Source organism: Coptis chinensis, chromosome 6 (assembly GCF_015680905.1).
Source record: "Coptis chinensis isolate HL-2020 chromosome 6, ASM1568090v1, whole genome shotgun sequence".
NCBI classification, from domain to species: domain Eukaryota; kingdom Viridiplantae; phylum Streptophyta; class Magnoliopsida; order Ranunculales; family Ranunculaceae; genus Coptis; species Coptis chinensis.
In genome coordinates, this window is record NC_141461.1 from 13,582,169 (window position 1) to 13,594,952 (window position 12,784).

Sequence of the window (12,784 nt, forward strand, 5' to 3'; positions counted from 1 at the left end):
GTAACTGAAAACCAATAAACGTGGATAAAAAGAGCGTTTTATCAAAATCCATCAGCTATTTTTTTTTTGTCATTTTAAACATTTTGGTCGGTTTAAATAAATAGGTAGGTTGGACAGAGAAAGAAATTGTAGCTAGCTAACAAAAGCAATTTATTTATTTAGAAACGATCCCACTGATAAAAAAATTAGGAAAAGTACATTGGACACTGTAAATATTTGTTCTATATATAGATCTATTAAGGTGGATATAATATATGGAGTGAATTGAATGTGTAAATAAAAACTTTCCGAAAGATGGCTATGTGGCAAGATTACCATTTAAAAGCTTTAAATATAATATATTTCTAATTACATCTGTTTCACCCTGTCGTTAGCTGCACAATCTTTTGATCAATTCTTGCATCGGTTATTGGTCCTCATTCTGAAAATGTTATTATCACCCAACTCCATATGTAGTACTTTGACAGAGTGCATAATGAAGGAGTTCAGAGGCGTTAAGAGCGTGATCCATTATGCACACTCAGCCCAAACCAAAAATGCTCATTTGCACAGCGTATTTTGTATCTACTAAGGTGAAAATTTGTGAAGAACGTTATTAGGTAAACTGCTTATTTTGTCTTCTGTATCATGTTTTATCTTTTTCCAGCATATATATAATTTCACATCATTTGATTCTATTACTGAAGAAACTTTCAAGCTAGGAAAAAAAGTAGTACAAAAAATTAGTTTATTTATAGTAGTGCAAAAAATTTAAAAACTACATCACACTTACACATGCAAGAAGGAAATACTGAGACTGGAACCTACTACGCAGATGTCTTCTTCGAGTATCAGTCATTCGTTGTGTACACCTGATTGGCCGGCTCTGTTGTTCGTAGAAACACATGAACAAACACAAAAATGAAATAAAATAAAATTAGACGAAATGCACTAACTTGGAGATGAAGTTCAGTATGCAAAACTGGCACAAATCATCCAAGCACCTCGTCCAAAGCCACTACCGAAAACACATATTAAATATATACTTTCGAGTCCAACCCCCCAAAACTCGAACAATTATATACCTAAAATACGTTACTTTTCTGAAAAATTTCAATAGTCTCCTCTATATTTTCGACATTTCATAAATATAAAACCTGTTATAACCTGAAAATTTAAAACAATATACTTCTCATTGATTAATCCAGCTACATAACCGTCTCGACGAATGCCAGAGCAGTTAAATAACTGGTTTAAAAAATGAGATCAATGCAACATTAGGACTTAGTACAACAAAGAACTTGAATGTCTCCGACTAACATACCTCTTTCGACTCAAATTTTTCCAAGAAATACAAAAGACTTAGAACCAAAAAAGACCAACATAACTGATCCTGCAAGGACAAAACAAATAATGATTAGCTTTGGGAATATATTGTAATGGAAATGGCTAGTGGACTCACAAATGATTAATACTTATTAATTAAAAAAAAAATTGTTTTGCTTCTAAATTGTTTGAGAAAGGGTTGAGTAATAAAGTTAAAATACATTTTCAAATATGCTACTTAACCCACCAACTTTTCAAGACAAAGAGCTCTTACTACATAGCTCTCCACCGTATAGGCTACTAATTAGCTCTGACTACACTTACTTGTTCAAAGCATGGCTAAAGGATTTATAAGGTTTTTAGAGAAGGCCCCAAAGCGTCCACATTTGAAGTCATACTGCTTTCTTCTCAATACACTGATTGTCTCGATCTACTCACTAATGGGATAGAGACATTGACATGATATCCAGCAGTAAGGGCATGTTTGTGACAAATTAACCAACTCAATGCTCAATGTTGATGAAGATAGAAAATCTACAAAGAATAAAAAATCTACAAAGTACGCCTTGCGAGTATACCCCCTACGCATTCTTTCAAGTACATACGAACTCCCTGTTTGTGCATGTAAATGGATGCTCTTGCAAATATGGTATCTGTCGCGCATTAAATACAGTAGATCAGTGGGAAAATCTTTTGGGTGTGGGGATGTATATCTAACCCGTATCGGTGGATATTCAGAAGAAAGTCGATCCAGTAGGTCAGAGAAGCACATGCCCACTTTTTTTAACTTACACTTGCTGGAAAAGCTTCGAGTAAGTTTCCTGTTCTCTCCTGGTTCAACATCAATCTTAATATTTCCTTCACGTAAGCATTCAAGTATGGCAGTCTAGGTAGATCAAAATCTTCCTTGCTAGTTCTCCGTGAACTCTGCCCAGGACTTCTAGATTTTTCATTAGCCCAGCCATTAGCTACTCAACTGTTGAGCTAGTAGAGTCAGTTCCAGCTACAAAAAGGCCCTGCAAACATGTATCCAGTTAGAATTGGTGACATAAGAGATTTTATCATTACAACATTGAGGCAAAGAGTAACAGGGAACTTACAAATATGAAGTGATTAATTTCATCATTATTGAATCTGTTGGGAAGCAGAACATCTAATACATCTCTTGGAGTTGACTTTTGAGAATTTCCGACTTCTTTTCTTTCCTTGATGAGAACATCCCAAGAAGCAAACATACTTTTAACACACTCCAAGAGTTTCTTATGTAGACCTTAAACATCCAAACCATTTAATACTGGAAAATAGTCTTCAAAGTTTGGAGCATTTCCCACCTCCATTATCGTTCTTATATGTTTTTTTCATACCTCCAACTTCCTTTTCATCATCTAACTGGATAAAATCTTTAGTAAAAACAAAGTCCACTTAGGACATATTCTCCAAACAGCCTCTTGAGGACAGATCCACGCCAATCAACGAATTGCTTTCAGCAGATGTTTCTACATAATCGAAAAAAAAGCAAATAAATTCATATATCAGGCACCCTTCTAACAAAACCTCGGCTAGCCATAACAATGAAACCACCCATGACCCCTTTAGTTCTGGCCAACTAAAAACAACTATGCATAATTGAGGGCTTGAACCGTATAGGCTTGTCACTGGTAGTATAATGCACTCTAATGCACTAAAGGAGCACAGGGGCAAAGAGCATGTGGCTTGTTGTAGAATCTTGATAAGGAAACACTTCACGCTGTTGAAGAACTTATCATAATCTAATGCATATCTCCTGCCAATTAAGTACTGGTAAAGGAAAATGTGTGTGATCGTAGACTCATGGGCACAAACTCTTGGGTGGCATGCCTATCTTTGGTTCCTCAGGGAATTTCAAGCATGTTTTCCAGTTGATGATCTGATAGAAACTAAAAACGTTGGCAACTTGCAAAGTCAAAACAGAAACATATCTTCGAAATACAAAAAGAATTCTCAAAAATAGGGATTACCTTTCAGAAAGTTATCCTTAGATCCTCAGAACAAAAAGGGGGATACCCTATAAGCATCTCAAGCATGATTGCCCCCTAAAGACCACCTAACTTGCACAGATAATTACACATTATCATAATAAAAAGATCAGCATAGCAGTTAAAGATATGTAGAATATCTCCATAGACATGAACATGACCACCATTTTGTGATGTACAAAAGCTGTTTTTCGTTTCGTGTTAAAAAATCAGAATATTAAGCGAAGAAAACTATATGCAAGTTGCACTACTTATCGTGAGCATAATTCGAAATTTTTGTCTGATTGGTTATACACATAAAATGACTCAAAATGCACTCACCAATCACATTCCATTCCATAACATTTCTTCAGTAAAACTTCTGGCGCCATATAATCAAGAGTTCCCACAATGGAGTAAGCCTTCATTAGTAACAATAAAGGTTTTCAATTAGGAAGATAGTCTGACACACGGGTTTTTATCTAACACTAACTCGACCAAAAAGCTGGAGTGCAACAGTGAGAAAAGTATACCAGGACACGACGATTCCGTTTCCATTGCTGTAATTGTTCTTTTTGCATCATTGAAGGAGCCTTATCCCATCCAGAGTTTTTTTCCATTTCCATTGTCGAGTCTTGAATGGTGAAAACTTTGTTCTCTAATAATACATTTGAATACTTATATTCCAAAGGCTTACACAAACCAACGTTCGAAACCAATTGTCCGGCTTAATATCTCTATAATAAAAATAGACATTAGTCAGAGTACTACAATCAGGGGCGGATCTAGGATTTTAGATAAGGGGGGGCTGCCATGGAGTTAACCTTTAAAGATTTTTTTAGGAACAAATAATCAATGTCTACGGAAAATTATCTAAATATCTATTTGAGTTCATAATTAGGTAGCATTGATGAACAAAAGAATTATCTCTTTTATTACCTTACCCAAAATGGACAAAATAGTGTTTTCACCATAGACCTAGACAAATATAACAAAGAAATGTGCAAGAATAACATAGCACATTAGCATCACACTAGTGAAGTTTTGACCTGCGTGGATTCTTATCAAATACATCTATTATTGCATCCAAATCAACTTCTTTAGCAAATTCCCATTCAATGTAAATAGTCATGCAATCTGTAAGAAATTCATCCCCCATCTTGTTACGAAGTCGTGTTTTGAGCAATTTCATAGTTGAGAATGCTCGTTCTATAGTTGCCGTGGAAATAGGAAGTATCAAGATAAGACGAATCAATCTATCAATCAAATAATAGATCTTGATCTTTCTTGTTTCAACTAGTCTTTGACATAATTCGGAGATGGTAGACAACTTCTGAAAAAGAGGATGCTTGAGCACATCAAGTTTGTAATGTTCCAGTTGACTTCTCAAATGATGTATCTCTTGTTTCGTGAAGTCTCCACAATAAAACTTTTCTGCGAATTTGCAAATGTCATCAATGCTGAAGGACATAAAAGCATCTTTCGGATCCAAAGCATAACTAAGATAAAGAAGCTTTATTGTTTCTTCTGGAAATCTGTTATTTAATTCCACCAACTAGTAATCTATTACAACATTAAATAACTCAACACGGTAGTGATGCTCAACTGTAATGTAATCTTTCTGCTGGCAAGAACGACCTATACCCGCCATGTGTCGAGCACCCATATCAAGCATATCAATGCCATGTTTTTTGCAAAACAAAATCACATCACTAAGGAAAGCGTCCCAAGAAGATCCTCTTAATTCTTGAAGAAGTGCTTTCGTACTGGAGACTAAGCTGATAGCATTTAAAATGTCTTGGGACTTTTCTTGCAGGGCTTTACACAAGACATTAGTAATTCCCATAGTCTTATGCAATAAATGAAAAAGAAAGACAAACTCAAAAAAATTCATTGCAAGAATAGCACCTTTAGCTTCCCCACGCATAGAGTTGCATGACCCATTCTTCATGACGCTTTCAAGAACTATACAAATTGAATCAAACATCTCTTTCAGGCTACAAACCGAAGCAAAATGAGAACTCCATCTAGTATCTCTCCTTTCGTTGCAAAGTAGAAACTTGATTAGCTCCTTTTCCAAAGTAACAAGTTCACCACTAGCTACCAGCTTATCAATTTCATTTTTCTGAGTATCTTCCAACTCCTGTTTAAGCTTGGGCGCAACATGAAGATTAACAATAGAAGCCAACTTGGAAAAAAAACAACCAAACATCAGAAACATCTTTAGAAACCGCAACTAGAGCAAGTTGTAGACGATATGCAAAACAATGCACATATTATGCATATGGACACTCATTTAGAAACAATGCCTGTAATCCATTCCATTGACCACGCATATTGCTAGCACCATCATAACCTTGACCTCTCATATTTATAATATACAAATTATGGTGAGCAAGGATATTGCATATAGCTTCTTTCAAAGTTAAAGCGCAAGTGTCTTTAACATCAACAATACCAAGAAAATATTCTCTAACAAAACCACCTCTATCAACAAATCTTAGGACAATCGCCATTTGCTCCTTATTTGAATTATCTTGTGCTTTATCAACAAGGATACAAAATTTTGCATCACCAATTTCCTCACGAATTCTCTCTCTCACTTTATCGGCATAGATATGCAAAAGTGTCTTTTAAATTGAATGTGAAGTATATGTGGCATTTCTCGGAGCATCTTTTAATAATTCTGCAACCTTGTCATTCAACATCACTGCAAATCCTAACACTCTTTTGAAATTTCCACCATTTTTTTACTTTTTGGACTCGTCATGGCCTCTAAAAGAAATCCCTTGTAGTGCAAGAAATTGAATACACTGAAGAATAGCTTTGACTAGCAAACGGTTCTTAACAACCTCTTCTTTAGATAATGTATTTAACACATTATCTATATGTCGAGAAGGATTCATGAAATTTTCACAAGCTATCATCGCCGACCTATGAGGTGAGCATGTATGGACCTCCTTCATGTTGCAAAAAGGAACACTTCTTTCCATTATTAATCTTCTTCCAACATTTAAAACCTTCAACAGTGAATGCAGAACGCTTCGGCGGATTTGTTTCAAATATAAAACATGGAAAACAATAAGCTCTATCCGTATGGATTGAGTACTCTAGCCAAGGAAAGAGTGTGAACCAAGAGGAGTTGAACCGGCGAGTTTGCTTCGAATATGGTGGATAGATACTCTTTCTCACTGAGTTCAAGTAACCAACGCCCCTTTCCAAGAAAAGCTTGTCGAACATCATCTTGTTGATTAACCGGGTAATTATATATTGGAGTACGTTTACCCGGATCACGTTCAAATAAAGATGTGGAGTCAACTTCTTCAACACTAACTCTTTGGGCTTGATGAGAAGGTCCAACTTGCTTAATTTCAACAACTTGAACTTGTGAAGGAGGTTGGCCATCTCTATCAAGTCTTGAAATATCAAGACTAGATGTAGAAGTTACATTATTTCCCGGGGTGGTATCTTTGGGTTTAAAGAAGGAAAACAAGGTTTTCATTTTCTTACGAGCTTGATGTTCAGACATTCTTACAATCTTACCTAAGATAAATCATAATAATTTCGTAATCAATATATTGCTCTATATTAAAAAACAAAAAAATACATCACAATAATAACTACAATAATATTCAACTAATTAAATAAGACCAAAAATTAAATGATAATCTAATATTCCAACATAAACTACAAGTTAACAATGCAATAAAGTAGAGAACACATTAGTATTTGAAAATTGGAAAACAAAAACGAAATAAAAAATATAGGCATAATGCAAAACAATTTACCTTAGTTAATGAATAGGGAATAAAATGATAAATGGATGCGACGCGGAATTGGAACTGTCGACTGCGAAAGAAGACAATAATAGAGAATTTTTATTTTGTGGACAGTAGAGCAAAAAGTGCTTTTGTTTTGACCTCTCATTTTTTTTTTTTTTTTTTTTTTTTTTTTTTTTTATTTTTTTTTTTTTTTTTGTGAGGGATCGTGATTCGTGACTTTTGAGAAACCTGCGACTGGGCCAGTGGGCTACTTTGTATTTTGTTTTACTTTTTTCGGTTTGACTGTTTGTACTCAGTTGGGACTTGGGACTTCATTTTTGTTTTCGGTTTTCGCTACTCCCTACTAATATTTTGTACTGTTCATAGAATCATACTAATATTTTTTTTTGGGAGGGAAGGAGTAGCCCCGGTCAACCCACCTATAGATCCTCCCCTAACTACAATTCATTTAAAAGAATTTATAAACTTTGAGAAGGATATGATATACATCCTAGGTTTCATTGATGTAACATCATAACTATAATACCATCTTAAAAAAAAATCACTACAACAAAGATGTAATAATGAAAATAAAAACTTTAACTGTGGAGAAAGATTTACGAAGGCGAATACTTAACACAATTATAAGAGAGGAATACTTGAGAACATAGTTATTTAGGTGAATAGAACTGTGGCGAGAATGCTCTATGCCATGTAAAACCTCAAACATCTTCGGAGAAAGTATCCTCCCTCATCAAAGAACACATACTCGAGCAAAAAAAGTACTCAGTCTTTGGGGAACAACAATAACTTTCTTCCTGTATTCAAAGTAATGACGCATAAACCATGATAGATGAATAGGCTTAAATATATGATCAAAATGAAATCTCAAAATCCTATAGCAGTAGATACTTAAATTTTTGCCACCTTAAATAATGGTACACGCTGAATGACCCCACAGGAAGAGCTTGTCAACTGGTTCTCCAATGGTCAAAATCTTGACTGCAGAAATACTGCCCCAGTGAGCATTTAATAACCCTGCAAACATATTATAAAATGAGAAATCCAAATTGACGCAGATAGACATGCACTCTGTTTCATTGCCAGTGTAATTATTTCTTCCCCTCCTAACCTATATTCTGAAAAATGTTATGTCAAAACTGTGAATTCTTCTGGCCCAAGGGTCGTCAATCTATTCATAGGACTTGGGGCAGATTTTGGTACTTCTAAACTTAAATGCTTCTTTCAGCCTCGTGAGTCTTCAAATTACAACCATCTTCCATTGCAAATGAATTAGAATACACAATACGAGAATACAGTTACCTAGAGAAAAAATTCATCAGAGTACTTTTCAGTTATCTTTTTGTGATGAAAGAGAAGTTCAGAGGGAAATATTGATTGTACATTAAGAAAGTGTATCTTGCTTCTCGAATAGACCTTCTCACGAAAACAATGCTTAAACTTTAAACAATGGTATCTTCACAGGATACGAGAAACTATTTTTCTGTAAACTCTAGAACTTCCATTAAATGAATGAACACTAAACTTTTGCCATTCTCTAATTAGCAAAGAGTTTTCTAGATATCTACCATTACAGCTTTACATTTGTTGTTTTCTCTTATACCCTGTGTCATCTTATGCATACTACTGAAACTTGAGAGTTAATTTTATCACAGTATAATTAAAATAAGCAGTACCTCATCACTGTAACTTCAATTCGCTGCTATATGGTATTGACGAACTTCTGATCGAGATATGGGATTGAATCATAAATAAAAAAAACGAATTTGTCTTGACAGAGTTAGAAAGTAGAGAAGTGAGGGAGCGTGGGTGTTTGACGCAACGAAATGATTGATAAATGAGATTAGTTCAAGATAGAAAGAGATTAGTTATTTTGGTAGAGAATATTGTGGTTAAAGTGCTCGAAGCGGTGCCGAAGGGGGTAAAGTGCATACTTATATTACAGGATTAAAGAAAACGAAAATTAAAGAAAATATTACCTTTGAATCTGAAAATGGAAAACAGGGTTTAAATTTATGTTCGTTGGTTGCGAAGTGTTTGATTTGAGCTTTGGAACTTAATGGGTTTTAATGAATATATGGAACGGAGAACAAACAATCGGTTTACTTTTTTTCTTAATTGGGAAACTGCGAAACGGTGTCTACATTGAGTTTTATAGTCCTGGGAATGATTTAAAATACCAATTTACCCTTTCAGCCGTAGAGCAAAAAGAAAGTGGCTGTCCGACTTTCCAGTACCCTTTCCATTAAAAACAATTTTAGTATAAACCGGAAATAGGGAAAAATTAATTGGGAAATTTGATATCCGCTTTATATATAAGATAAGATAAGATACAATGCATTTCCTGTAACTAAGTACATATCTTCTTGAATGATTTACAAGGTCAAACAGATCATAGTTTAATTTATTTTTTCCAACTTGATCGATGGTTATTTTCCTTTTTTCTAACTTAATTAGTTCACATCTATTTCTTCCTCCAAGATTCTAACATGACCTCCTTCCCTTAATTAATAACAATGGAATTGAGATTTCTTGGTTTAGATCTAACACAGACACAGACATGGAAAGGAAGATTGACCGGTGAAGTCCCATCAAAATAAATTTTGAACTTAGCGACTTGATTGGGGAATCAATTAGTAACCAAAAGATTTAAAAAAAATACAAATGTGGAAGTTCTTGAAAATTTCATTGTAACTCCTTTGATTTGCTTTGAAAGTTAGATTCATCAACAATGAGGTCTCATTTGTTTTTGGTAGCTTAAATTCATCTCCAAAAACAAAAAAAAAATTGTAAAGAAATATTTTTTATGAAAGAATTAAAGAGAGGAGTGGAGAAGACCTTATGAACAAAGAGTCCAAGAAAGAAGAAAATTGCAATGTATGTATAGAGAGAGATTGCATTAACTGGAGAGAGAAACAATAAGTTCATAAAAAGCAATACAATAGGATGAATTGTGAAATCACTCGTTCAATTGGGATGACCTCAGTGAGAAAAATGTATGGATGACCACAGTGGGAAATCACTCGTACAATCAGGTTATTTTGTTTACATTCTTGTCGCCATCTCTTGTTCCTAATTAACTTTAGTTACAATCAGGCTGTGATTGGGGTTTACATTCTTGTCGCCATCTCTTGTTCCCTAATTAACTTTGGTTACTTCCATTTGGTACTACACGGCGCATGGGGCTGGAAGTTGTTTCCCAACGAATTTTGCCTTGACATTCTTACATATGCATTTGGGACCAGCAGAGTGTTGCAAGTTAATTTCCTCAAGGATGACATTTTGACATGGTACCGCACTGCTACAATCAAGTGTCACTGCTTCAGGATTTTTTGATGTTCCTCTGATGTTTCGGAAAGTTATATCCTGTAGCTTCACTTTAGAAGGCGACTACATGACGAGAATTAAAAGCATAAGCGAAAGTCAGCTGAGATGGTTTGTGAAAACTTATAAGTAAATTACAAAAACAAATTTTTAAGTAAAAACTGAACTTGGACGAAAGTGGTTCCCTAATTTTCTTACCGCGGCATCACATTTTGAGAATGGACAATAGGTCTGGTCGATTATGATAGGATTGCCTACATTGACCATGATAATGTCGTCGAATGTCATGTTGGATGCAGTACTAGGACCTGGTGAATTCTCCCATGTCTTGATGCGAATGCCATTCATAGTCCCGGTAAGGGTACAGCCTTTTACTATTATTCCGCGCACATCTTCTTCCTTGGGATATCTTCCTAAACTTCCAACACTGTAACAGGCAATAAGACTAATTAGTCCACCATAAGTGAACCAATGCTGCATCTTCATTCACGCCAAATTGTTCTGAATCCAGAAGATAAAAATTCACTAGTGAAGCAATATGTTAGTAGAAATTACCTAATGCCATGTCCTGGTCCACAGGTAACTCCAGTAACTGTAATTTGAGTGCTCCCATGCCCAATTGAGATACAGTCATCACCGGTGCCAATGTGTGAGTCCACGACACTTATTCCTGAGCTCCGTTCAATGTGAATACCATCGGTATTTGGACTGGCGTCTGGAGCAGTAATCGTGAGTCCAATGAATTGAACATTGTGGGTGTCTACCATACCAATGTGGAAGAATTTGCTATTCACCGACTTTATGCCTTTGACAAACGAATTCGTGACAGCATTGAATTTAAGATTCTGGTACATAAAAACAATTAAATTTGGTTAGTCTTGAGCTAAAGTTGAATCAAATTATTTGGCATGATTGTTGAAGTTTCATTTGCTCCGAATGAAATCTCTTCAATCATTTTCATTGTCAATGATCACTTACTGCAGGAAGGGTATTGCATTGTTTGCTCTTGGGACACTTATTTTGCGGCCATGCTTGAGCTCCTTGCCCATCGAGCGTGCCACCTCCTGTAATTGTCAACCCGCTCAACCACCCAAACTGAAGCCAATCATTTCCTGCATATTGGCCCAAGTTGGACGAACCCAACAACGTACCCTGGTGATTTGATGATACTGAAATCAAATCAGTTTCTGAATACGAGAATTAAGTCTTTGTTACAGTGGAATGAAGTACGTGATTTGATGAATAAATGAAACTTGCCTCCAGCTGCACCGTTATGGTTTTAGCATTTTGCATGGACCTGTAAATTTAACTGGACCGATCAGATACATTCCTTTTGGTATCGAAAGTGTTGGTGAACCTGAGGCTGCACATGCAGCTTGCCAGGCAGATTGAAAACCCTAGAAACAAAAACACAAAGCCCAGTTTTCATGTTAAGAATCTAATAAAGGTCGCAAACTAATATCAATTCAAACAGTATGAATAAAAATAAATTCGTTTTTCTGCATGGAATTTTGAAGGAAAAAGGCATTCCCTTCATGGCTTTATCTGCCTATGGTTCAATCACGCGCTGGCAGTGTTTAAATGCGCATGGTTGTACCAAAAGGCACTCATATTGCCCAAGTAGTTTGAGCCTGCATATGCGGTTGAAAAAAACTAGAGACTCACTTTTGTATCGTCGGTTTTTCCATCGCCTTTCACGCCGTAGTCCTTGACACTAAATGTTCCTGATCCAGACAACAATTGTTGGTCGTTTCCAGCTCCAGTCACATTATCTCCCACGGCTGTTGACAATCCTTGGACATCAGTGCCTCCAGTTGCACTATCTCCTACGCCCGTTGACAATGCTTGGACTTCTGCTCCTTGATCTGATATTATTGAAGAACTTCTTGCTACCATAATAACTGCATGAAAGCAAATAAGAGAAAAAACTATCTCCATCTTCATCTTCTAATATTTTTATGTGTGATTATTAGTGTGTAATGAATGTATGGGATTGAGCGTTCCATGGGTATTAAATAAGCTTCGTGAGACCTTCTAACTTTCTTTACAGCCGTTAATTTCGTTTAACTATAATTACCCGATGAATATGCACCTATCAATTAAACCAACAGCTTATAATATAACTTATGTATTTAACGTCTTTGAAAAACTTATACGCCTGTCTTTCATTATAAGCTTATGTATTTAACGTCCAGCTTTCATTATAAACTCAAAACACGGTTTCAAAAACCTTGGAAAAGAGGCATTATCTATAAACTGGATAACTATAAGCTGGATAACTTCCGTTCCAAAACACTTTCGTAGATATGGCACCTCCATCTCTTTCTTCATTCACCACCTTTAACCGATTTTGCGTGGGTATATCATATCGATTGCCCC

The 12,784-nt window shown here is 35.6% G+C and overlaps 1 protein-coding gene and 1 long non-coding RNA gene across 7 annotated transcripts; both read right to left on the reverse strand.

Moving 5' to 3' along the window:
• Nucleotides 1-592: 592 nt before the first annotated feature.
• Nucleotides 593-9,226, reverse strand: LOC147491573 (uncharacterized). Of its 6 annotated transcripts, none has more exons than XR_015199221.1 (6): nucleotides 8,758-9,226; nucleotides 7,988-8,098; nucleotides 2,406-7,878; nucleotides 2,098-2,321; nucleotides 1,304-1,372; nucleotides 593-865 (listed from the first exon to the last, which is right to left on the reverse strand). It is a non-coding gene; the product is annotated as an uncharacterized LOC147491573 (long non-coding RNA). The 6 variants fall into 6 exon arrangements; XR_015199219.1 differs by having other exon boundaries at nucleotides 2,406-3,721; nucleotides 3,833-8,098; XR_015199218.1 differs by having other exon boundaries at nucleotides 2,406-2,801; nucleotides 3,303-8,098.
• A 717-nt stretch (nucleotides 9,227-9,943) lies between these two features.
• On the reverse strand, nucleotides 9,944-12,370 carry LOC147491574 (exopolygalacturonase-like). Its single transcript, XM_086566043.1, has 6 exons — nucleotides 12,071-12,370; nucleotides 11,663-11,802; nucleotides 11,384-11,557; nucleotides 10,961-11,250; nucleotides 10,604-10,832; nucleotides 9,944-10,471 (listed from the first exon to the last, which is right to left on the reverse strand). Exons 2-6 carry the CDS (start codon nucleotides 11,696-11,698, stop codon nucleotides 10,250-10,252), a joined length of 951 nt encoding a protein of 316 aa, XP_086422169.1. The 5' UTR covers nucleotides 11,699-11,802; nucleotides 12,071-12,370; the 3' UTR covers nucleotides 9,944-10,249.
• Between the last annotated feature and the right edge of the window lie 414 nt (nucleotides 12,371-12,784).